Source organism: Crocodylus siamensis, chromosome 8, assembly GCF_052110815.1.
Source record: "Crocodylus siamensis isolate JL-2025a chromosome 8, ASM5211081v1, whole genome shotgun sequence".
Lineage (NCBI taxonomy): Eukaryota > Metazoa > Chordata > Crocodylia > Crocodylidae > Crocodylus > Crocodylus siamensis.
The window spans coordinates 343,739-369,345 of NC_143402.1; the positions used below are offsets into that span (position 1 = coordinate 343,739).

General features: G+C 58.0%; 2 protein-coding genes across 3 annotated transcripts; one reads left to right on the forward strand and one right to left on the reverse strand.

Moving 5' to 3' along the window:
- The first annotated feature begins 59 nt into the window (after positions 1–59).
- LOC149857965 (sestrin-3-like) lies at positions 60–7,598 on the forward strand. Of its 2 annotated transcripts, none has more exons than XM_090059955.1 (9): positions 60–221; positions 1,763–1,966; positions 2,157–2,339; positions 2,415–2,678; positions 2,782–2,893; positions 3,189–3,307; positions 3,649–3,839; positions 4,241–4,385; positions 4,823–7,598. In XM_090059955.1, exons 1-9 carry the CDS (start codon positions 159–161, stop codon positions 4,907–4,909), a joined length of 1,368 nt encoding a protein of 455 aa, XP_089916081.1. In that variant the 5' UTR covers positions 60–158; the 3' UTR covers positions 4,910–7,598. The 2 variants fall into 2 exon arrangements, with proteins under 2 accessions (XP_089916081.1, XP_089916082.1); XM_090059956.1 differs by having other exon boundaries at positions 61–221; positions 2,442–2,678; positions 4,823–7,588.
- A 737-nt stretch (positions 7,599–8,335) lies between these two features.
- FOXO4 (forkhead box O4) lies at positions 8,336–24,675 on the reverse strand. The gene is made up of 3 exons (XM_090060268.1): positions 24,162–24,675; positions 14,477–15,679; positions 8,336–12,783 (listed from the first exon to the last, which is right to left on the reverse strand). The coding sequence occupies exons 1-2, from the start codon at positions 24,591–24,593 to the stop codon at positions 14,495–14,497; spliced, it is 1,617 nt and encodes a 538-aa protein (XP_089916394.1). The 5' UTR covers positions 24,594–24,675; the 3' UTR covers positions 8,336–12,783; positions 14,477–14,494.
- Between the last annotated feature and the right edge of the window lie 932 nt (positions 24,676–25,607).

Below are 25,607 nucleotides of genomic sequence, written 5' to 3' on the forward strand. Positions count from 1 at the left end.
TGGCCGCGCCCCGGGGCGGCCGCGCCCCCGGGTCCGCCCATTGGCCGCGGCGCCGGTCGGCCCCGCCCCCGGGCCCTGCGCTGGCGGCCGGCGCGGCTCGGCGCGGGGAGCGGAGGGAGCGCGGCTCGGCTCGGTTCGGCGCGGGAGCCGGGGGCGCCATGCTCCTGTGCCCGCACAGCGCCGAGCACCCGCCGGGCGCCCCGTGCCAGCGCCAGCGGCAGGTAGGCAGGGCCTGCGCCGCGCCGCGGGAGGAGCAGCCCGCAGCCTCGCACCTCCGCGCCCGCCCGCGCTGCCGCAGCGGGGCCCGGCCCGCGCCCCACGGCCGGCCCGGCCCGGCGCGCCGCCGCGCGGCGTGGCGCAGGGCGGTGCGGTGCGGTGCGGTGCGGGATGCGCAGGCACTGCCAATCAAACTTGTTTTTCTCTCTGCTCCTGTAGCGCCCGCGCGGGCCGCCAGGGGCGCTCCGCGCCCGCCCCGCACCGCCGGACAATGGGGCTCGGCCGCGGGGCCGTGCGGGGCGAGCCGGACGGGCCCCGTCGGGGCCGCAGGCTGCCACCCGGGGCGGGGGCCCCTGCAACTGCGGGGGGGCTCGGTGGGCTGGGGTCGCCGCTTGTCCCGGTCGGCCGGAGCCAGGGGCAGCTCCGCGCTCACTGCCCGCTGCTGCGGGGGCTCGGTGCATGGGGACCCCCAGTACCCCGCGGCCTTCTGTAGGGCACGCTCCCCCCGCGGAGCCGGCCTTGCCCTGAGCTGCTCCCCCAGCCGGGGGCAGGCGCTGGGGCTGGCAGGGGACGCCGGCTGGTGCGGGTGCAGGAAGGTGGGCAGGTGCCACGACCAGCCAGACGCCTGCGGGCTTCCTTCCTCTCCTCGCTGCGCGCGCGGGCAGGCGGGCAGGCGGCCACCCCGGGTGCCACCACCGAGCCTGGCTGGGGTCATTGGCGCGGCGGGTGCTGCCCCTGGGCCTGGGACCCTGGCGAGGGGAGCTGGGAGCTGCGTCTGGGCCTGTGGGCACGCAGGGCTGGGCGCTGCCCTGAGCTCTGTGCAGGTGCCCTGGCAGTGGCCTCGTGCTGCCGGCTCGAGAGCAGCCTCTGCTGAAGGCTCCTGGGCAGGCCCTGCGGGGCGCTGGCCTCTGCACTGCTTGGTCCCCGGTGCGTCCTGATCCTCCCTGCTGGAGGGACTGGACCAGGGGCGCTGCGCTGGAGCTTACGCGCAGTCTCCGGAGACAGCGCGTCGGCTGCGTCCGGCTCCGTCCTGCCTCTGGCTTGGGTAGGGGCACCGTGGAAGGAGCTCTTGCGTGGGCCAGGCACGTGGGGGCATGCAGTCCTTGCCTAGTTATGCACAATCAGGGTCCTGTGCTGGGGCCTCTGGCTGCACAGGGTGCAGGGAAGCTCTGGGCATGCACCCTCCTGCTTGTGCCAGTCTTGCCAGTGGCTGCTGCTCGTGTGGGGAAGGGCAGGGGAGGTCCCTGTGGCACTGGCCTGGTGCATTCGGGGCACGAGCCATGCCCAAGAGAAGCAGGCAGGGAAGAAACCGCGGCTTCCTGGACTGGGGCACCAGGGACCCCAGCAAGGAACCCCTAGCTGGGCCTCTCGTCCCAGTCCCGGCAGCCGGATGGGAAGGGCTGGCCCCAGGAAAGCTGGGCCTGCCCTGGGCACCACTTTGGGGCACTGGGATGAACTGCATCACAGGCGCGTGTCCTGCTGGGGCCGAGGTGTGGAGGGGCAGGTCCCACGGGAGCCGCCAACTCTGACGTGGCTGTCCTGACAGGTGGGGAAGATGACCAGCAGCGACCCTGACCGGCCCCAGTTCCTGTTCGTGAAGGCGCTGGCCAGCCGGGGCCGTGCGGAGGCCGTGACGCAGCAGATGGGCTACCACCCGCAGTACCTGGACAGCTTCCTTAAGACACAGCACTACCTGCTGCACATGGACGGCCCGCTGCCCTTCGCCTGCCGGCACTACATCGCCATCATGGTGCGTCCCCGGGCAGTGCCCCGCCGCCTGCCTGGCCGTGCCCTGCTGGGTGCACAGGCAGCACCTGGGGCTTGCACCCAGTTTCGGCTGGGGTGGAGCCTCATGCTGCTGCTGGTGGCTGCGTGACAGGCACAGGCCTCAGCCTGGGCATCCTTAGCTGGGGTGCTGAGGCTTGGACCGGCTCTTGCAGGCAGCTGCCCGGCACCAGTGCCACTACCTGGTAAATCTGCACGTGCTGCAGTTCCTGCGCATGGGGGGGGACCCCCAGTGGCTGCGGGGCCTGGCCTTCACCCCCCCCAAGCTCCGCAACCTCAATGAAATCAACAAGATCCTGGCGCACCGGCCCTGGCTGGTCAGCAAGGAGCACATTGAGGTGAGCAGCGGGTGGGTGAAGGGCAGGCGGGGAAGCCCGGGGGGAGGGGGTGGCCATGCCCTGCTGTGGCGTCAGTCTGTCCGTGTGCCCCTGCCCCCACAGAAGCTTCTGAAGATCAGTGAGCAGAGCTGGTCTCTGGCCGAGCTGGTCCACGCCGTGGTGCTCCTGGCGCATTGCCACGCGCTGGCCAGCTTCGTCTTCGGGTGCGGCTGTGGGCAGGACGAGCGGCCGGATGGCCGGGCTGTGCCAGCACCCACCTCACCCGGGAACCAGTGCTTCTGCGAGGCTGGCAGTGGCAATGGCTGCAGCCAGGAGCTGTTGCGCATCAACCGCAAGCGGGTGAGCCCTGGGCAGCCCCCTGCACCCACCCCCCCCATGACCATGCCAGGGGCCTGGGTATCCATGGAGCTGCGCTGATTCCACTCTGTCTCCCCCCGCGCAGTCCCTGGACTCCTGCGTGGAGCTGGGGTCGCTGCGGGACCGTGCCCAGAAGATCCACCCAGAGGCCGAGGGCAGGGAGGAGACGAGGCTGCCCCAGCCAGACAGGGAGGAAGGTGAGAGGGGGCAGGCCAGAGCCCAGCAGCAGGGAATCCTGGGAGCAGCCCACACGTGCGGCCCCCTGCCTGCCCCCCACAACAGGGAGGGCTCGCTTGCTGCAAAATCCACATGCTGGAAGCCCCCGAGAACAGGCTGGGCACAGGCCTGCGCCAGTGCGACACTGCCACGGCCCAGTGCCCTGGGAGCCACGGGCTCTGCTTCTGTCCAGTGGCAGTGGAGGGTCGAGAGGTCACTACAGCCTGGCCTGGCAGCAGCTCCGTCCCAATGTGCCTGGGTCTCTGTCTCCCTCAGACTTGCACGGGGAAGCTGTCAGCACCTCAGACCTCTCCTGCTACCTGCAGGACCCCGACTTCGCGTACCAGGACTTTGCCCGGCGCGATGAGGATCACACACAGATCTTCAGAGTCCAGGTGAGCGCTAGGGCAGGGAGGGCTGTGTGTGGCAGCAGGAGGTGGCATCAGGCCCTGGGCTGTGCAGCAGTCACCAGAAAGGCCTCCCCGTGTCACAGGGTCAGGCAAGGAGCGAGTTGGAGTGACCGGCCCTGGTGCTGGAGTCCTGCTCCTGGGCCCTGCAGGCCAGAGCCACGCGCCAGCAGCGGGATCAGGCTGCCGTGTCCAGGCACCTCCCTGAAGGCAGCAGCAGCTGCTGGGCGTGGGAAGGCTCCCAGGCTGTGGGGAGCGGGAGCTGGAGCTGGAGCAGGTGGGCCCTGGCCAGGGTCTCCCTGGGGCTGACGCATGTCACTTGGGGGCAGGACTACTCCTGGGAGGACCACGGCTTCTCACTGGTGAACAGGCTCTACTCCGACATCGGGCACCTCCTGGACGAGAAGTTCCGCACCGTAGATGGGCTGCGCGGCAGTGTCGTGGCCAAGCGGCAGGGCTGCGAGCCGTCGGCCTTCAAGCGTGGCATCTGGAACTACATTCACTGCATGTTCGGGATTAGGTAGCCTGGCCTGGCCCTGCCCAGATTGAGGGGAGGGAGGGGGTCCATGGACTGGGGAACAAGCCTGGGCATGATGATGTGCTGCAGGAGTCTGGCCTGATTCCTGGGGCCAGCAAAGCCCTGCCCAGATGTCAGAGACAGGCTTGGAGCATGATCAGGCTTGCCCTGAGTTGGCTGGTGAAGCAGCTAGGCACCCCATTGCTCTCCCCACACAGGGGTCACTTTGCTGCATCAGCATCACGAGCCCAAGTGGGTGGCACCAGCTGCTGGTAGCACCTTTAACAACCGCTGCTGCCCCCAGCTCACACCGCTCGTGCCCAGGGTAAGGGCGTTTGCCCTGTGTGACCATGGCATCCGGGGCTGGGCAGGAGCTGCCTCTGACGTACCCCGGCTTCCTGCAGGTACGATGACTACGACTATGCCGAAGTGAACCAGCTCCTGGAGCGGGCGCTCAAGGTGTACATCAAAACTGTGACGTGCTACCCCGAGAAGACAAATCCTGAGACGTTTGACCGCTTCTGGAAGCAGTTCAAGCACAGTGAGAAGGTGCGGGCAGGGGGGAGCACATGCAACCTTGGCCAGCAAACAGTCTCTGGGCAGCAGGGCTGGCTCCTTGCCTCCCCACCACCACTTCCCTGGGGCAAGCGGTGTGTGGCGCAGGCCTAGGCCACACAGCCCTCCAGCAGGCAGGAGCTTTCTGGCATCAGGGACCCAAGAAACATTTGGATGTTTACCTTGCTAAGATCCTTTGACCCCAGCTGACTTCCTGCCTCTGGGGCAGGAGGCTGGACCTGATGATCTTACAAGGTCCCTTCCAGCCTGAATGTCTGTGCAGTCTAGGAAGATGCTGGCCTGGCGCCTCCCTGGTGACAAAGCTTCCTGGGGAAGGTCGTGGATGCTGGAGCAGGCTGGGGGGAGCCACAGTCCAGGGCGCATGATTGGGGTCACCTGCTGCTGGGGTTCAGGCTGTCTTGCCTCCACAGGTCCATGTGAACCTGCTCATCCTGGAAGCCCGGATGCAGGCGGAGCTGCTGTATGCGCTGCGCGCCATCACCCAGTACATGATCTAGCTGGACCGGCGCCCGCCCGCGCAAACGGCTGGCCAGCGCGGGGCAGGGCGCACTGTCTGCTCCGGTTACCAGACTGACTTTCCTTTTCCCTGTGGGCCACAGTGCATGGCCCGTGATGTGCAATGACCAAGCTGTGAGGAGAGTCCTGGCTGTGGCAGGGAGGGATGCCAAAGCTGCACCCCATCCTCCAGGGCTGCTGGAGCCAGCTCCGATGGGCAGCAACAGGCCAAGCCATGAGCCTAGGCCCTCCCACTGTGCTGATCTGGTGCCTCCCTGGGGATGAAGCTTCTTCCTGCAGAACATCGTGGGCGCAGGGCCAAGCAATAGGCACGCTGCGGCCGGTGGCAGGGGAGAGGCTGGCTCCAATCTGCTTCGGGGAGCTCAGCCCCTCCCAAGCCTTGGGCTGGGTGGCAGGCTGCCCCCTCCCTCCCCTGCCAGTGCAGCCCCCTGCCCTCACTCCTGTGCCAAACCCTTCTTGGGGCAGAGGGAGCTGCTGGCTGGGCCTACTCCACACTGAGCCCGTGGCTGGGGGGTGGCCGGCACTGCCTAGTCCCAGGGCAGGCAGGGAGGGTGGCTGCGGTTCCTGGTGGAGGCTGTAGCAGGGGGGGAAACTGAGGTCCCTTCTGCAGGTTTCTGCTGCGCTTCCTTGGTGCTGAGAGGCAGAGGGTGAGTGCAGGATCAGGGAGGGCACATTCTCCTGGGAGCTGGGCCCGGGCCTGGCTGGCTGCTCCATGCCAGTGAGGCCTGCTCCTGCCTGGACGAGCCCTGAGAGCTGAGGCAAGTGGGACCACCAGCCAGGGGCGGTGCAGGGCAGCCCAGAGCTGTCCAGCCCCTCTGCCACAGGCATGTCCCCTCTTCGGTCAGGTGCTGCTCTGGGCCCCCAGCTTGGCTCCAGGGGCACTGGCCAGGTCCTGCCCCTGGACTGTGAGGGAGGGCGGCAAGGCCTGCCTGCACGCTGCTTCAGTCAACCTGTTTACTGCGTACGTGTGTGAAGAAAACTGCGTGTCTGGAAGCTACAGAAAAAGCCTATTTTTGCTATAAATATCATTATGTTTGACATGGGCTGTGGCCTTGCTGCCTTCTTGGGGCAGTTTGGCCCCTCTGCTTGGTACCAGGGGGCTGGGGGCATAGCAGCCACTTACCTACAGCAGCTCCAGGCTGGCCTCAGCCTGGTCTGCCAGCGTTCACTCACCTGGCTGGAGCCCAGTCCCCTTCCTGCCCCAGACAGCCCTGGCTGGTTCCTGCAGCAGCAAGCAACTGGAGCAGGCATCGTCCTGCAGTTTCCTGGCTCACAGAGCAGGCAAGAGAGCCACCCCCCACCCCCCCACAACACGAGCCAGCAAGCCTGGTGCAGCAGGAAACACCTGCTCTCGGCCTCTGTGCATGCAGAGATGAAAAGCACTGCAGGATCCAGTCCCCTCTCATCCTACTTTATGGGCATCGGTTTGGGTACTGCATAGATTAGGCTGGTGCTGGTCTGTGCCCAGTCAGGCCTTGCCCAGAACCAGGGGGCTGACACTTGTGGGCAGAGCCACAGCAGGTCTCTGGGACCGGGGCAAGTGCTCCCTACCCCCTCCAGCCCCAGCTGCTAGTTGCCTACTTTCCTGAGTTGGGACCAGACAGATGGGCCCAGGGAGAATGGTGCGCTGCTGCCCTGTAGGGCAGGGGTACATGGCTTGGCATGCCCCAACCCTCCCCAGAAGGCAGTGCCAGGGCTGCTTGCCAGGCCCTGGCTTTACCAGCAGTCTCCTGGGCTACACATGCTGCTAGCTACAGCAAGGTGTGACAGGGCAGCTGGCTCTCCCACTCAAGGTGATGGACACCACATCCCCTCTGCAGCTGCGTTGGTCCACAGAGCGACAGCTTGTGGTCTGGGGCAGCAGCATGGTGGATTCAACCCCGGCTCCAGGCCCACACTTGGGTCCCGTGCTCTTGGCAGGGCCTGGCCAGCTTGGGAGGGTCTCGCTCCAGTGCCCAGAACAAGCATCAACTGTACAGGAACATCCAGGACTGAACAGGCCATCGCCTCCTGCAGGGACCTGGCATTGGCCTCAGGAGCCTGCCCTGCCTGCCATGGGAGGGAACTACACATCCCACTTTTGCGGGAAGCAACGGCCTCCCCCTGTGTGCATCCTGGGGGTTGTGTTACAGCACCTCCAGCCCTGCTGCCCCCCAGGAGCTGCAGCCACAGGGCCCAATGCCAGAGCCTCCCCCCACCAGCAATGTTACTGGTTAGCGGGAGCAAGGGTCTCCCATTCCAGGCACCTGTGAAGGCCACCGTCTGGGGCAGACTGCCCAGTGGCTGGGACAGAAGGCAGCTGCCCCCCAGAGCCGGGGTCCACCTCCCAAGCCACGGCTTGCTCTTGAACCTGGGACAAAGCTTGGATGCAGAGGCCCCAGCCCCAGGTGAGGTGCTAGAGGGAAGGCAGGTCTCCACATACCCTCAGGCATCAGGCACAACAGCTCTGCTGGCTTTGGCAAGTCCCTAGGTGGTCCAGGCCAGTCTTTCTCCAGTGCTCGAGAACAGCAGCACGACACTGCAGCAGTGTACATGGGACCACTTGCTCCAAGGACTCCTGGATGACCCTGAACTGCAATGAGGCTTGGGCTGAGGCAGGATGCTGTGGCCTCAACTCACAACACCAAACAATCCCATCAGCAGTGGGACAGGGCACGGTTCTTGGCCTGGATCATGCCATGCGGCCACAAGACCCCCTGCCCACCAGCCACAAATTAAACATTTCCTTCTCCTGTCTTGCTCTTCCTTATCTTACACTCCACAACCCCCGGGGTTTTCCTCTCCCCTCTCATGCAGCAGTTATTTACGTGCTGATGCATTCCCCCACAGCTCACCTCCCTTCTAACCTGGTGACCCCAGTGCTTGCAGTCCCCTGGTGCAAGCTCCCCTTAGCTAGGCTGTGCAGCCCCTCACCTGCAATATGCTTGCCTTCCTAGAAATGCCACAACCCATAGCCTGCAGCACCCCGCCAAGGGCCCATGACCAGGGAGGTGGTTTCCCATAGGGCCCCCCCCTCATCTGCACCAGGTACTTCTACTCACTGCTTACCCCACAGCCAGGTTCTTGTTTCCTTTGCTGAAGTTTCTGAGCCCAAATACACAAGCAGGATGCAGCCCCAGCAAATGGCAGCTGCTGTGTACAGCCCCTCTCTGCTCCTACCACTGCATTTCCCCTGTTAATGCAGGCTGCGCCAGAAGAGAGGACCACAGCGCACAGGGGCTGCTGGCAGGTTGTGTCATGGAAAGGCTGACTGGATAAGCACCTCTTGAGCTCCAACAGGGTAAAGCCTCTGGAGATGCAGACACACACGGGAGCTACTGGAGCCTGGCCTGGTGGGGGGGAAGGCGATGGATAGCCCTGGCTGCAGGCTGGAAGCTGCGTTGGGCACAAACACACGGGACATGGAGCAGAGGATTACAGGTTTATTTGTCAGACGTTCCTGCCCTAGTCTAGCATGTTCTACAGCCTTGTAGCACCGGTGGTAACAAAGCGCAGTGACATTCGGTTACACCGTGAGAGCGAACAAAGCTGGTGGGACAGGAGGAACTCTGAGGAATGGGTGGGTGAGAGACCTGTGCCAGCAAGTGCCATTGGCCCCACACCAGCAAGGAAAGCCAGCCAGGGCCATGGGGATTGGGTGTGGGCTGTGCCACAGCAACAGCCAGTTCACAGGACCATCTCCCAACTCCCTCCCAGGACACCAGGCCCAGCCTCTGCCCCACCTAGAACTGCACCTGGAGACTGAGCACCAGCAAGGGGCCCCAGGCCTCATGGAGACATGTCTAGCACTGTGACCACCACCCTGCAGGAAGCAGCTTTCCCCTTGCACCTCTCTGCTCCCTCAGCCCCATGGCAGCACCTCTCTCAACCCCCACCATGGCCACAAGCGCAAGGACCGAGCCAGACTGCCTGGACTTTCTCCCCCGGGTTAGAACGCACTCAGCTCCAGAGAGGCCCTTGCTTCCTACAGCCCTGGGCACCGTGGGCGAGGGGTGGTGCTGGGCTGCCCTGCTCAGGGGGCCTCCCCACCCATGGGAAGTCATGTCTTCTAGCTGACATCAGACTTGCAAAGCATCCCTCCACAGCTGAATGAGGACAGGACCCCATGACATCTGCACTCTGGCCCCTGGCTTGGGTCCAACCCCACACTGCCCCATGATCAGGAAGAAGTGCCTGAGGCTCAGGCCCCAGCTGCTGTGGCCACTAGCAGGGCACGCCAGCTGTCCCAGGCCCCCTCCAGCCACCCCCACCCAGCAGCATTCCAGCAGTACTATAAATAAGCAACTAAATAAGAAAACAAAGGAGCGGTGACCTAAATAAGAGCTTTCTAGGCATTTCCTTTGGAACAGCTGATTAGCACGACCTATTCCAGCATGCACATCACTAAGGGCTGCACCCAGGCTCCAGAACGCTCCCCTGCTGTCACAATGGCTTGGCCGCTGCTCTACACGCAAGCGGGGACAAAGGGGCGCTGTGCACTTCCACATATCCATGGAACCCCAACCAACTTTGGCTGCTCCTCTCCTGTGAGACAGGGGCCACTGATGGCCCCAGGCAGCTGCCCCCACACCCAGATCAACCCAGGTGCATGCAAAGGCCATGGGTTGGACTCTCACGAGCTCTGCAGGCAGACAGCACACGGTTGGCATGGTGCAGGCACCATGTTCCACACCACCAGGCTTGGAGTAATCAGTGCCCCACCAGAGCCCAACCTGGCCAAGGCAGAGGAAATGCACAGCTGGACGGTACAACTCCTCATGTCTGGAGTTCCCCCCAGCCCCCTCCAGAGCCACTGCCCCCCTTCCCCACCTCACACCAAAGCACAGGGGCAGTGTGGGATCAAGCTGCACCCTCACCTCCTCCTTTCCACCCACCGTGGACCTATCCCAGTCTGCCCATCTCTTCCTGCCAGCACAGGAGGCAGGTGGCCTGGCTGAATCATCAGCTTGGTGGTGCAGAGCCTGCGCCCTTACTTTCCATTTCCCTGCAGCATTACCCCAAGGAGGTGACAAGCAAACCCTGAACAATCCTCTGCCCCAGAGACCCAGGCTGCCCAGGACCTCTGCTAAGACAGGTGTAGGAACATGTCTTGGGGAGGTGTCTGCGCCGTGCCAGATGTGACAGCACAGGCAGGGCTGCAGTAGCACTGCCAGCCCTCAGTGGAGCAGCCTGGAGATTGGTTTTTGGACTGTGGAAGGGGGCGGTGCCAGCAGCCAACCCTAGAGCATCTGCAACTTGGCGGCACTTCCACTGCCTCTGGGAAAGGGAGCATTCAGGGCTCTGATGCAAAGCTCTCCTCTCCAGCACTGCTGCAGGGAGGGAAAGCGAGGGCCCTGCTAGGGATGGGCCAGACACACAAGTGCACAGGCACATACCGGCAGCCCCCTGGGTGAACCTGAGCGCCAGTGGCTGAGGTCTACCCCGAGCTGTACACATTGGCCTGGGCCCACAGAGCAGTTGGGCACCACCACGCTCCTGCACAAGGATTGGGCCAGGCTGAGAGGCTGGAAGCAGACACTGCAGACCTGGCTACTCACGGCCTAGCCTGCACTACATCTGGCATGCTGGTACAAGCAACACCACAGGACCCACTTGCCTTTGCAACTAGGGCCTCAGCTGCTGGCTTGCCCAGAGGACAGGTGCCAGCAGGAAGGGATCCCCATTCACCAGCTGTTCTAGCTGCAGGTTTGGGGCAGCTGCCCAGGGGCCAGGCCTGCATCCCACAAGAGGATAGTCAGGGGCACACGGACAGGTTCTGCAGGTGAACCCAAGTGTGGAGTGCAGATGGCACCAGCATGCAGTTTCTGGACTGCCACCTCAGCACCTTATGCTGGAGAAGGTAAAGGCAGTCGGTTGGAGGGGCCTCGTCTCAGGCACCTGACCATACTGTGCTGCTCTGGTCCCCAGGAGTACCAGAGGGGCCCTTGAAAGTGCACATAGCAGACGAGAAGGGAATGTGGAACAACCTCACAGCACCTCCTGGCGGGAGCACCCATTAGCCACACACCAAAGGAGGTCACTGACTGTCCCCATGAACAAGCTTGACAGACCCAGCAAAGAAACACCCCCCTCCACTCCTGCCACTGCACCACCCAAAGCCCGATGGGAAGCCATTGGATAGCACACCTCATCCCTCTGGCTCCTCAGCTCCTTCCCCCACACGCACAAGGACAAGATGGGGCACAGCCCTGTCACATCCCAGAGATCTGCCTAGGAGGTGAGCATGGGCAAGCAGGAGCACAACTTCAGCAACACGAGGAGAAAGCAATGGGAACCACAACAACCAGGCCACAAGCACAAGACAGGACATCGGTGAGGACAAGGGGCCTGGCCTAGCCCAGCCCTCCTCATCAGCGGGGCAGGGAACCTAAGCCTGAGACCTCAGCTGCCACCCTGCTACTCTAGGGCTTAATCCCCACCAAGGCTCAGCCAAGCACACAAGTTTAAGAAAGGCTAAGGTGGGAGTGACCAAGCACCCCAAGAGGCTGGCCTGCTGCAGCCACATTCAGAGCATGTTTGTGGGTACGTGGCAACTCCCACATGCACTGCGGCAACCTGCCACCCTCACCTTCCACTGGATGCTCAGCTGTGGCCCAGCCACAGCAGGCTTGTCTCCACCCCTCTGTAGTGTTCATCTAATATCCATGGGATAAAGCATGGTTTTACCCAATAATTGCATGATTCCTCAGTTAGAGAGAGAGAGAGAGAGAGAGAGAAAAAGAGAGAGTGTAAAAAGGTTTAGAAAAGCTTCTAATCAATCTGCAGGCAGTTTTGCACATGGATCACAAGTAATGTACAATGCCCCCCCAGCGGTTCCAGACAGCATGGGTCTGCCAGTTCCTTTCCACCCAGTTACACACATGATCAAATGTCAAAAGTGTGTTCTCAGCACAGCTCTGAAAGGCAAATCTGCAGTCGGCCCCTTCCATCAGGGAGAGAGATGACCAACGTGCCTAATGGAGACACTTATATTGGCCTAAAATTTGTCATAGAAAGCCCCCAGATTAGTAAAAAAATATGTCATCTATAGAAAATGCCCTTCTGAAAAGCAACCAGGGCTCTGTTAAGGCCACACCCAGGCTTCAAATTCTGGCTGCTGTAACAAGGCAGCCCAGGAACAGACTCAAGATGTTTGGTGTTCCAGCAGTGACTATTAGCACCCATGTATCTACTCAGCGCTGAGGACAGAGCAACTTCTCTAGACCACGCTACTCATTCAATAGGGGCCAGTTGGCACAGTGAAAATAAACTGGCATGCCTCAATTCTGTACAGGTGCACGAAGGAGAGCACCCCTCCCTGCAGGGCCCTGTCCCTTCCAAAGCATAACAGGGTGCAGAGGGAAGTGGGTCACACCGAAGCAATTTCCAACACATCCAACATGCCCTTTTCCCACCCTGCAGCACCTTCCAATTTCTCTGCAAGTCTATGGGGTACCAAGTGTGGGCCAGTGGCTGAGGGAAAGAGTCCAGTTACTCCACCCCAAAGGCAAGGTGAGGACAGAGCAGGCCCCACTGACCTGCCACCGTGGCAGAGTTAAGGCAGTCACTGGTATGTGCCTCCAGCAAACCCCACCTTCTGCATGGGAAACGTTGCAGTCTGGCACAAAGGCCTCCGGCCAAGGTTCTTCCCAGGACTCCTCTTCTGCAGAAGGACCAGGGCAGGGGCAGGATTTTGGAAGAAGTGGCACATGACAGGATTTGCTAGAACTCTTCCTGTTGCCCCTGGCACCCAGCAGGCAGCCCTTTCTGCCTGGGGCAGTGCGCAGGAATGCGTCTCCAATGCGTTCCATTCTTTTCAGACTCTGCTGGGGGTGGGAAGCGAAGTCAGAACCCAACAGTCAAACCCTGAAGGACACTAGGAAGAAAAGCAAAGCAAGTGGTTAGTTCTGGGCCTGAGGGAGCCTCTGGGCACAGATCTGAGAACAATGGTCAGGAAAATGGAGCCGCAAGCAGCGCGAGATGGAATGTGTGGGTCTCTGGATGAGTCAAAGGATACTTGGCAGGGCAGAAGCCCACCCATCTGCCCTCTCCACACTGGGGGCAGGAGGAGGAAAGGGAAAGAGCCTGCCTGACTGCCTTCTCCACATGGGCAAGTGCAAGACAAGATGACAAAAGAGCCACCTGGGGTCTTGTGCTTGCAAAGGAGCAGAAGGAAGAGGCCCCATGGCAGGGCAGACAGATGGGAGAATGCTCCTGGGGGAGACAGCAGGAAGAAGGAAACTGCTGTTCCATCAGGCAGCACCAAGACAAAGTACAGGTGGAGAAGCCTGCTGGACTGAGAACAAGTTGGCAGGCACTAGGGCACTGGACAGAGCCTGCTCAGCTACACCAAGGAGCCTTCTTTGCACATGATACAAGTAAGTGGATGTGTTTGATTGCGTATTCCTCATTAAGTCTTACAGGAAACGCTTCCTCAAGCACCACTCAGAGTGCCAGCCTGCTGGCAGCCATGGGAGCAGAGGCAGCTCAGGAGAGTGAGCCACACACCTCCACTGTGTGCTTGGGACTCCTTTGAGCCACAGGGGCCAGTGGTGCGGGGAGAACTCAAAGACTGGGAGAACTCTGCCAGGCAGGGACAACCGCTACACAGAGGGACAGGAGACTTCCCCTGGCGGCTGCAGACCGCTCCAGGAAATCCAAACCCAGCCTGTGTACGAACAACAAGGAGAGAAGTGCAGACCAGCAGGGAGGGGCCATGAGCAGGACTTGACAGGGCAGGAGATATACAAAGGGGCTGGGGCCAGTCAGTCTGCACAAAGCCTTGCTTTGGAGCTTTAAATCAGTGGGGCTCAAACTCCAATTCATGAAGCTGTGTCCTCTGGCCCATGGGGCTCCCCACAGGTCTCTAATCTGGTGGAAGGGGAGCAGTGGCATCATTAATGCTGTTTGCTTGCTGCCAAATGTCCAGACCTGCAAGAGATTGGTCACATTCCTGCATTCTCATCTTCCTATCTCACAGCACTGGATGTTTGCTTTCAGCTGGGGAGCAGCTCAGCAGGAAGATACGCACCCACCCAGGCACACTGTGCTCAGGGTTCACCTACCTCTTCCCCTCGTCTGCACTTACTCTCCACTTTTTCTTTGTACCGTCTTCCCTGCTGTAACTCCCAACTCTTCCCTTCTCTCCTGTTCCATCTGCTGAAGGTATCAGTGATGGAACAATGTGCATTCTAGAGCTAATACCCCAGCATGATAGAGGGAGGGACAGGATCACATACCTCTTCAGACTTTTGCAGAACTGGAACTTCAGTGGGACTGGCTCTGACACCACTCCTTGCCTACAGTGTCACCTTCCCCACACAGGAGGGTTCTGCATTTGTACTCAGGGTTAGGCTGCTGTCTGAAGGTAGCTGCCTCTAGTAACAAAGGGCTCTCCATGAATTCAATCATTACCGTGCTTCACTGAGACAGTTGACAGCATGGCAATTAAACAGGGTCCTGGCACTTTGTGCCTACACTTCACCAGTCAGGAGCTGAAAAGGGAATGGTATATTCAAGCTGGTGCAGCATGCTGTGCCCCTACAAAGCAAGCAGGGGAGCTCACCTACCTTTTTGTACTCCTGAAGTTAACTTGGTACCCAAGTATGGTTGGAGGCCTGCGAGGTGCTGGGGTAGCTGGGAGTAGACAGAATGGGTTCAAAGTTAAAGTCCAAGCCCTCTCCATCCATGAGGTCACTGTTGATTATGTAATCCATGTCACATTCAAGGTTCTCCATGTACATGTCAAGGTCCAGGTCGGTGGGCAGCCTGTCCTGGGTCGCTCCCAAGGGGGCAGGGCTACCAGAAGGGAGAAGTGGTGGAGTGCCCAGCTGGGCAGGAGCCTTCAAAGTTGCCAAGTTGGCTGTGGTCTCAGGACATGCTACCATGGGAAGTGTGGGTGTCAGAGCACCAGCACCAGACTCTGGCTGTTGCTCTGAAGGCTTTCCTCGTGGGTCGACCGGGCCCATCTTGTTCTGGGTGGCCTGTCCGCCTAGAAGCAGGAGAGTCGGGTTGTTCAGCCTGCTTCCGGTCTGAGGGAGTATTGGATCCACCTGAGTCATCATCACATCACTGGGAGGTGGAGAGTTGGATGTCAGGAGAGCTTCCAGGGTCTGAGGGCCGGAGAAGCGGCTCACAGGACTCTGCAGAGATACATCAACAGGGTTAAACAGAGAGTTGCCAAAAGTAGAGGCTGGGCCAACTGTATTCCGAGTCCGTAGAGAGAAACTGGAATCTCTTTGGATCGGACCACTCGAGACAGACTGCTGGGTGGGCAGCATGGAAGAACTGGGTGATATCAGGTTTAACCCATCAATGAGTTCGAGCTCCTCAGTCACGGTGGGCGGGACGTTGCTGGATGCACTGGAGAACACTAGAGATGGAAGAAGCTCCTCGTCCGGGAGATCGTCCCGCTCAGGCAGGATAGGAGAGCGCCTGGTACTAGCGGTGCTTGCATTCGAGCTGGTTCGAGGCCGGAAACTGGTCCATACATCAGAGTCCTCATTACTCCTTGAGGGGCTTCCAGGCCACTTTGGGAACTGGGAGCTAGGACTCTCAGCAGTAGTCTCTGGAGCTGTTTGCACTGAGGCCTTCTTCTTGCCTCTAACCTTGGACAGTTTGGTGCTGTTGTCCATGGAGGCAGCTCTCCTCCTCGGAGCCTTCCCACTTTTGCCACCTTCTGGATTAAGCATCCACCAAGAACTCTTCCCCGTGGCTTCATTATGCACTTTAATGAACTTGCTGTGCAGGGAGAGGTTGTGTCTGATGGAGTTCTGAAAGAAAGAAGGGACAGTGTCAGCAGCATTTCCACTCACAGCCCCATCCTTCCCTACAGGAGTCTGGCATTCATTCATCGGTCTGCCAGGAACCCAGGTGGAGCTCTAAGGGCACCCCTAGCTGCCTGCAGCTAGAGCAAAATACACCAGCCCTTTGCTATAACTACATAACCAGGCCCTTGGAACAGAGCTAGCAGTGCTCCTCTTATCCCTTTCATCACCCCACCTCCCAGCATGGTTCCTTCTCTTTCCTCCCAGTTCTAGGTCAACCTCCTCAGATGCCTCCCAGCCAGGCTGGGTTCTGGGAAAGTTCTGCCCCATGCACAAATCTCCCCTCAGCCCCCTGCTGCACCCCAAAGTGAGGCAGACATGGGACCAAACATAACAGAGGACCATACTGCAAGGGGCAGGACCCCACTCTCCTCCAAGACTTGGCCTCTACCCAGAGCAGCCTTCCCAGAAGCTCAGCAATTGCTCATGCTTCACAGTCATGATGATCCACATGCTGAAGTTCTGTCCTAAGCAAACTCTGACCGACCAGACTCTGCATCAATGATCTGGATTTAAGGTATAGCTCGACATTACAGTTATATTGGTTTAAGCTGCTTAGATACAACAAGGTTTGGGTGTTTTGCATGCTCCTATGCTGGTATAAATATATCTTCGCTGTTGGAAATTTAAGTCTGGAGCTACAAACAGACATTACATTTGTCCCAGGATAAATCCTAAAAAAGTTTCCCTGATAAGAGGAAGTATTTGTTTATCCAGGGATATTACAAAGTACATCTATACAATTATCCTGGGATTGCATTGCTTAGTTAATGGCAATGCTACATTCAGCTGCTCACTGAACCCAATTAGAAGGGTGATGCGTGTACACACAAATTCCAGGATATTTTAATTCTGGGCTAAAATAGGCACAACTTATCCAGGGACAAATACAATGCCTCTTCCTAGCTTGAATGAGACGGATTTAAAAGTTACAGCTGTTTTACTCCTATAGTAAGAGAGATGGAGCTGACAGACAGAATGGATAGACCAGGTGGGTGCCCTGAGTGGCAAAGTACCCTCCCCACTTCTGAAAACCACACCCCACCAAGGGCTCTGGGCAATCCCCCGTGGCAGCCAGTAAGTGATCTGCCCATAGGACACTGGAAGCACAGAGGAACTCAGAGCTCAGTGCAGGGTTCTGGTGGGGGGCAGGAGCATTTGCTTTGAGGTGGGTGCTCCCCACTGGCTATCAGTAGGGTGAAAGCTCACTGTTACTAACTTGCCACACTAGGCAAGTAGCAAGATTAAAGCGGGTCCCTTGTGCTGTGTCACTTCCTAGATATGACGTCTCCAGTGCCTACCCCAGCTCTCTGGACACAGAAACCTGAATGACTGACACCTGCAGAGGACAGTGCAAAGGTGGCAGAGGCAACCACAGCTCAGGGATTTCCCACTCTAAAGCACTGAAAAGAACGTGAAGGCTGTGACACTGCATGAATCCACATGTTGTTGTACAAGACAGACAACTCTGTCTATAGCTGGGACTGACACATGCCCCAGTCAGGCTCTGATCCCTGGGACTTCACAGCACAGCACCCCCCTTGAGTACACGAGCAGACAGATCAACCACAAGAATGGGTGGCAGGATGGGGCAATTCCAGATGCAAGAGCAGTTTCATTTCTCAAGCAGAGAGCCATGAGACCACACAGCTGAAACCCGGGGCTGCCATAGTAGACCTGAGGTCCATCCAGGCAGGACAGCGCATTCAACACTGAGCGTCTGGGGCGAAGTCAGGGTTACGAAGGGCACAGAACCGTCACCAGCCAAGAGCAGCAAGCCCACACCCAGCAGGCCTTTCCCCAAGTCAGTGCACTGCAATTAGGGAGGAGCAGAGACTCTGTGCCCAGTCTGAAGCAGCTGTACAGCTCTGCAGCAAGGCATGCCCTGTGCTAATGAAGCATTCGGGGACAAGCCAAGAACAAGTTGTACAGAGCAAGACAAACAGGGAACAGTTATCTGCACAGCTCTGTACTTGCCTGGCTCTGAACTGGGACTGGCAAGAGCAGCTCCCAACTCCAGGATCTTTCTCCTGGGAAATCCCAAATTCTTGCTGCAAACTACAGAGGCCAACTGGCCCGCTTAAGGACTTCTGCCAACTGAAAACACTGGCCACTCAGACCACTGATGCTCCCCCTGTGACTCCTTGCTGCCCCCCAGCAAGCCCAGAAGGGACCCCCGTGCATGCTGCATTTCCAGTTTGCAGAGGCATTCCTCAAGGGGCTGTGCAGAGAGGACACCTTCCTTGCACACACCTGCCAGCGTCTGTCTTGGCCAGTCACCAGTTGCCGAAGCTCTGGGGACGGCAGCTTGCGTGGAGAGATTCTGCAGAGTCAGTTACGTTGCGCAGAGCAAACAGGTGTCCCTGCTCCAGAGGCACGACTCTAATGTGCTACCCAGGAGCCCTCTCCCCCAGGACAGGCACAGCAGCTACGGGATTCACCATGATGCTGTGCCTGATGATCTTGCCTGCTGTAGGGGAGAGCGAGAGGAATTTTAAGTGCTTCCCAAAAAGCCAGTGAGGCTGGGCAGGCACCGACCACTGGGATGGACAGCACCAGCCTCTCAGGGGCAGTCTAGACTCTGCCCTCCTTCCAGAGAAGCAGCTTCTTTCACAAGCAAAGTAGGAGACACAGAAGCGACACCAACATCTCTGCACCAGTGCTGCTCACAGTGGTGGGAAAGCACTCCCTCCCAGATGGGCTCAAGAGATACTGGCTTGTTCTATACTTGCAAATCTGTCCCCTCCCTCCATTACTTCCCCACCCACTTGCCTTTCTCCCACCCCACAAGCCTGCCCTAACCAGCTTCCACTACCCACTCCCCTTATAAGTTACATCTCTCAATGTCTTTCATCTTAGTCCCCTCCTCCAAGTCACGGGGAGGGGTGAAAAGCTGTCAGCCAGCCAAATCAGCATGGAAGAACATGTCCTCTTGAGTTCTTTCACTGCCCCCTGCCTTATGGCAGGCAAGAAACAGTCATGTGGGTTTTGTTGATTACTACCTCCAAGTTATCCATCTAGGCAGTAGGTTCACTGGAGCAGCCAGCCCTGCTCCTGCCTCCAGCTTGCACAAACAATGCATTTGGAAATGCAGGGGACAGGAGAACAAAATCCCAGCAACTTAGCCCAGGACAGCTGCAAGAGACAGAAATAGATGGATCACTTCCCGCAGAGCTCTTCAGCCATGCCTCATTCTTCTAGAAAACACCTTTTAGCAGCATGACACACAACACTGTCCACCTGCAGACCCAAAAAGGCAACAACTACTTGAGTTCACAGGCAGGTATTGGAATGCTGAGGACAGGGAACAGTGGCTGGCTGGGAGCTGGCCACTTTCTCCGGCTCTGTCCATTAAACAACACTTCCAAGGTACAGCAAAAAGCAGGGCTGACTTCATGTAGAACATGCAGTGCTTCACTCTGTTGACAGGAAGGTTCAACAGGGACTTGGCTACACCCTGTACCTTAGAGCTGCTGGGCATTCAGACAGCCCAGGCTCTTATTGACAGAAGCCTCAAACCAGAGCAAGGCCCCTTCCGCCTTGGGTGCCAGTGATTCCCGGCTGCCTGAATGGGCTCAAGCCCTGGCTGAGGCACCTTCTTCCACCCTAACCCCAACGTATAAATCTGGGCTCAAAGTCAGCCAAAATTAAGCTTTGCTCAGCACAAAAGCAGCATTTAAGTTTCCATTTCCTTCGGCTATGTGGCTATGTTCCTTTGGTCCTTTGTGAGCTATGCCTCAGCGGATGGAGGCTGAGAAGCATTTCTAGCTTGTTCCCAACGAGGCCATGAAACTAGCATCATCAGAGGCCAGGATTCAACATACAGGCAAAGTCTTCCCACCAAGAGATGTCCCCATGCTGGAGCAAACCAACTCCTGTCCAAGCCCTTCCTACTACCTTGGGCCTTGACCAGCACTCCCCAGAAGCAGTGCTATTCTACCAGCCTGACTTGGCAGCTCAGGAACCTGATGAACAAGGCTGCACGAATCCTCTTTACTGCACAGTATGAACATGTCCACGGCCCAAGACAATTGTTCTCCCTCGGCACCCTGCGCTAACAGAAGATATCCGGTCGATCCTCAGCAGGCTGAGGGAGCTTTCCGGCTGTACCAAGATAAACCTACATCTTACGTTCACCAAACTGGAAGTCACTTGTAAGGGTGCCCTGCACAACTGACACCCCAGCTCTCATCTACAGCAGGAAACTATAGAGGAAGAAGCAAGTTTCCTTTCAGAAAGAAGCACCAGATGGCCACAGGAAAGCCAAGCTGCCCAGCACTCTGACACAAGGGCAGGCACACATCGGTCATCCTTCACATCAGCCACTCTCCGTTCTAAGAGGGGCAAGTCTCTCCTCCCACTTCACAGGGGCTTAGACACTATGGGGATGGAAGCCAGCTCCAGTCACAGGCACTGGGCACAACATTATGACAGCCTACCTCCCAGGTCACCTGGGAACCCAGTTACCAGCTACCACCTACCTCAGGTTATACAGTGCAATGCATGCTTGCAGGACTGAATGTGACACTTCATAGTAAGATGCTGACTAATAACAGGCACAAGTCACTAAGACAGTGATCCTCAGACACGGTGCCAGAGCATCCTTTTCAGGGGGCCACACCAGAATAGCACTGTTAAATGTGCAAACACCTACCCACCCAGATGAGATTCAGAAGAAACCCAGAGATTTCTATTAGGAACCCACAGTATCAAAAATATTCTGACCAGCTGCAGTCAGAGCTAACTGCAGCAGCAGAATTGCTCTATTATTTTTCTGTAGTCAAAAAAAGAGTGAAAGCCAGGAGCTTGTATGTTCCGAGCAGGGCTCAAGTCTAACAGGGCTGAGAACCGCTGCAGTAAGTATCATAGATTTCACAGATATTAGGGCTGGAAGGGACCCTGGAGGATCAGAGTCCAGCCCCCTGCCCCAGGGGCAGAAAGTCAGCAGGGATCAGAGGATCCCAGCAAGATAAGCATCCAAATGTGTCTTGAAGGCATTCAAAGTGGGTGCATGAACACCTCTAGTGGCAGTCTACTCCAAACCATGGGGGCTCAGACAGTAAAGAAGTTCTTCCTTATATCCAGCCTGAATCGGTCGTGGCGGAGTTTGCGACCGTTCGATTTTGTCATCCCTTGGGGGTATAAGAGCCACCTACCCATCTTCCCAGGATCTCACCTCAGGCAGGGGTGCATCCAGTGATTTTTATTTTACAAAAAAATCTCAAATATCGCACTGGGGCATTAAGATCAACCCATCTGGATTGGCAGCACAGGAGCATCAAACAATGCTTGGAACAGCTTGTCATTTGGACTCAGTTGGTCTATGACAACAGCAGCACACGGCGTCGTTTGGCTTTGCGCATAAGAAACAGGGTCCTTACTGACAAGGACTGAGCGATTCCACACACAACAGGGAAGGGAAGAGGCCTGTTTCTTGCTCCCAGGGAAGTCTCTGAGCACTGTCAAAGTGTATTCTAGGACTATCAGGAAGCATCTCAAAAGTCTTTCTGGGGGGAATACACTGAGTGTTTTGCCCAGGAATGATGGGACCCCTGCACCTCCCTGACATCACCCGTCTTGTGCACAGTGAAGGAGACAGCTCTCAGCGGCCTCACACCCCTGCCATGGAGTCCCTCAAGGGTGCTTACCCATTTCTACTGAATAGAGAATAGTCTTATCCAAGGGCCTTAATCCTGATAAACCATCTGCAGCCAGAAAAACTGATTCCCAGACTATAAAGCAGCTTGTAAAGTGCTGAGGAGAGAACTATAGAGAACTCCACTGACACCCACCCTGCTGGAACGCTCCTACCTTTTCACCTCAGTTAATTCTTAACATTAGAGCTGGATTATTGTAGAGACAAGGCAAACTGCACAGCCAGCAAATCCATCTCATTTCAAAGCCACTCAAGAGCAAGGAGTACCTCCTCCCTCCCCCAAAAAGCTTATATTCACCAGAATTCACACGAGTTACACCCTCACCGCATGGAACATCTATAATTGCTCTCAACTGTATGGTGCCATAAAACAGGTACTAAGAGATTATGATGTAACAATGAAAGATTATGAAGTGTTATCATTGTTACGCAGGCTAACTTAAAAAAAAAAATCAACTTTTACTTTAAGAATACAAAATGTACTTTCAATTGGAAACTGAGAGCCAATGTTACAGACAAGATTTAATAAGCTATTAAATAAAAGTATTTTAGCAGCATAGTTCTGCCCAACCTTTAAAGGAAATGACTGAACTTACCAAAGTTTTTGGCTGAGCACCTTGACCAGTGTTGGTTAAAAGTGCCTACACAGCTCTACCAACAGTGGCCTTGTCTGTTGCCCCAGAGGACACTTTCCGTCATTTAGTTTATTCAATCAGTTCTGTTCAATACCAAGTTTAGAAGTGCAAAAAGTAGTAACGTATGTTTATTTCACCCTATGAAGAGCAAGGTAACAAGACCCCGAGATCCACTCGTTCTAAAAAATCTGAAGGACATATGACCCGATCAATCACCCAATTGCCACTAATATTTCCTTGGTTTAATTGCTTAGCTGTAAATGCTAAACATGCTTTGATAAATTTACTCTTCCAACGTTTGTGAATTTATTTAAATTTCACCTGCCTTTAAACATAGCTAGACAGATAGTAAACGAGAAAAATGCCATTCGCCATAGTCTAGCAATAAATAAGAACCTGAGCAACTGTAAGTTCAACAATTACTAGCTGAGCAAAATGCAGTTACAGCCTGCCCCCCAGGTCACTGCACTGCACAAGACTAACTCTCTCTTTAGGAGAATGCACCCAAAGGGTACAAAGCTCCAGCCAAGATTCAAACCGATGATTTCAATCAGTCCAAGCTGTGGTAACCCACAACTCCCCCAGGAAGTTCCTGCTTTGACCCTGCTGGAGTCCGGACCAGTAAGAAGCCCATCTGAATTGGCTCATTCACAGGCAGCAGTGCTGGAAAGGGAGCTGCCCCCAAGATCCACAGCGGCAACGCCAGGGCAGCAAGGAGACCTCTGCTTGTTCCCAGACCCATTCACGTGACATGCATGAATCTGTCTGCCACCCCACTAACACAGCCTGCTTCCCTTGTAGGATTCCATTACCTAACGAGTGGCTGAAGTCACAATTTTTCATTAGACTTCAATCTCCCCAGTACCTTTTAAGTGGAAGTGTTGCCAGCTGCCTCCAAATAGAGCAGTGGAACAGCTACTGAGGGCCCACTCTCGACACTATACACCAGGGCAGCACATGCCTTGTACAAGACTTCAAAATGCCTCGTCCCATGTTACTCTGTCTGCGAGCTTCACCTATTTACTCCAAGACTTGGATGCAGCTGGCTGAAAAGGTTGCAGTGCAGATGTTTCTCTTTCACAATTAGCCAGAGGCCAAGAAAATTGCTTTAAAGTTACATCTGGTGGAGAACTTGATGGGACTCTGCTCCATACAAAATCCTGTTGGTCACTGCCTACAGAACACGCAGACACTCTTTGTCCAATGGGCAACACCGAGAGCAGGGAATCACCATCATCAGCTCCACCGCTATTAGCCAAAATGACTGCATGTAGTTTGCTGCAGCCGGGGGGTAGGTCAGGACACCCTGCCTTTACTATGGGGGCTGAAAAACTTCCCTTCAGATGAACCCAAGCTACCCGAGGGAGAGGAAACATGTCCAGGTGTGCACAGCAACACATGCTGGCCAAACCTCCCACAACAGCTATGTGCCAATTTGATTCTGCTAGGATTGAAAACACTCACAGGGGGAATTCCTGGTTTTCAGTTAAGCTACTTGGCCTCTCCAGCCAGCCACTACACACCTGGGGAAGGGGACAAACAGAACAGCACAACAGCACCAACCGCACGGGAAAGAGTTCAGACCTGCTCCACATGCTGCCAGGAGCACAGCTGCAAAACCCTGCTCTTCCCTGCAGCAGTAAGAGCTGCCTCATCCTCTCCAGGGCTCGTCCGTGCCTATCCACAGGGTATCTGAGCAGGCACAACCAGCCACAAGGCCCTGCAGAATGGCAAACCTCTCGCCACTGCCCTGGCTCCTGGGGAAGCCACTGCAGCAGGCCGTGCCTTGGGCACAACTGTCTGTCGGCCCGACCTTGCTGTGCCAGTACTCAGAGCAGGGGCTGCTGTGGGCAGCACAAGCACCGCAAGCCCACGCCGCACCTAGCACAGCTGTGCCCATCTCCTGTTGCAGGACAAGACATGCCATCTGACTGCAAACAAGCACCAGCCCCAGGCATCCCGGGAGCACAGGCACCGAGCACTGGGGACTCGCCCCGCAATGCTGACCCCGTCAGGTCCCAGGCCCTGCTCCCAGAACGGCCAGCCAGGCTGCACCCTGGGAAGGGCTCCAGCGCAGAACAGCCCCGGGCGGGGAGCCCCGGTGTGAGGCAGGGGGCAGCCTGCTCGCCTGCTGTACCTTCCAGCCGGCCGAGCTGTTGCTGTCGCCCTTGTCCTTGAAGTAGGGCACGGAGCGCACCATCCACTCGTAGATCTGCGCCAGCGTGAGGCGCTTGTCGGGCGCGCTGTCGATGGCTTGGCTGATCAGCTCGGCGTACGACTGGTTGCCCCACGCGTTGCGGCGAGAGCCGCCCTTGCGCGCCGCCCGCGCCGCCTCGGCCCGCCCGGGCCCCGCCGCCGCCCCGGGCCCCGCCGCCGCCGCCGCCGCCGCCTCCCCGGGCCCCGCCGCCGCCGCCGCCGCCGCCCCGGGCCCCGCCGCCTCGGGCTCGGGCTCGGCCGCAGGCTGCGCGCCCGCGAGCTCGGGCCGCGGCAGGGGCCAGGTGCAGGAGCGCGGCCGGGTCTGCGGCGCAAAGTCGGGGTCGAGCTCGAGGTCCAGCCCCGCCGCCGCCATGGCCCCTCAACGCCGCCTCATGCCCGTCGCGGCCCGGCCGCCGTCGCCTCACGGCTCTGTTTACCACGGCCCGCGGCGTCTGCGCATGCGTGCGCAGGGCATGCTGGGACGGGAAGTTCCCAACGCGCCAGGCCCCTCTCGCCGCGCTGACACCAGGACTCGGCTTCCCGTCGGCCCCCACGCGGCAAAGGGGGCGGGGCGAGGCGGGGGCACGGAAAGGCATCGTGGCAGGGTTGGTGTGGAGGGGGACTACAGCTCCCGGGATGCTCCGCGGCGGGTGCCGGATGCGTGCCTTACATAACACCCCCGACTTCCTCCCAAACAGGCGTTGCGTCACTCACCCTTTCCCCCCCAGTAGGCTGCGCCCAAGGCCGAGCTGCCTCGCTCCGCTGGCTGCGCTTCCTGCGCGCCTCCGCGCCTTGGAGACGTCTGCACTCGCCGCCCCAAAATGCAGCGAGGCCCGCCCCCACCAGCCTGCCCGTATCCAATATGGCTGGCGCCTGCTGCAGTTGGCCGGATGAAGCCAGCCCGGTGCCGCCATGACTACGGGCAGGCGAGGGCCCTACGGGGGCCGGCAGTGGTTGTAGAACAGTGATATCCGGGGGTCTCAACACATTTTAACAACGTCGCCAAATACAGCCTAAAACGCGAGGTTTTTGAACGGGAAGGCTTTTATCAGTGTTGTTCTTCCTTAAACAGAGACCAAATGTGTGCTCGAAGCTGGGCAATGCTTTTCAGACCTTGTGTGAGGCCTGGCGTGTGCAACTCATGTTACTTGTGCCCAAAGCATGTGCAGGGGCTGCGTGACACCACCACTGAGTCAGGGCATGCCCTGCACTGAGCGGCTCAGTCCTCATCACAGCACCGGGAAAGCGGTACACACCATGACGTGGCACGCACCAGGCTTCCCGCAGGCCTGTTGTTTGTTCCAGCTGCAAAACCATATGGCAGGTAGAGATGAGGAGGATGAGGCAGCCACAGGAAGTGCATGGCAAGTCCCTCTCTGGAGGGGAG

What these genes read in the sequence shown, in the direction of transcription:
- FOXO4 (XM_090060268.1), bottom strand. Translation starts at nt 24,593, where the DNA reads ATGGCGGCGGCGGGGCTGGACCTCGAGCTCGACCCCGACTTTGCGCCG. An exon ending in ACAGCTCGGCCGGCTGGAAG is followed by an intron (nt 15,680 to 24,161) that starts GTACAGCAGGCG and finishes TCTTTCTTTCAG; the next exon opens with AACTCCATCAGACACAACCT.
- LOC149857965 (XM_090059955.1), top strand. Translation starts at nt 159, where the DNA reads ATGCTCCTGTGCCCGCACAGCGCCGAGCACCCGCCGGGCGCCCCGTGC. An exon ending in GGCACTACATCGCCATCATG is followed by an intron (nt 1,967 to 2,156) that starts GTGCGTCCCCGG and finishes CGGCTCTTGCAG; the next exon opens with GCAGCTGCCCGGCACCAGTG. An exon ending in CACTGCATGTTCGGGATTAG is followed by an intron (nt 3,840 to 4,240) that starts GTAGCCTGGCCT and finishes GGCTTCCTGCAG; the next exon opens with GTACGATGACTACGACTATG.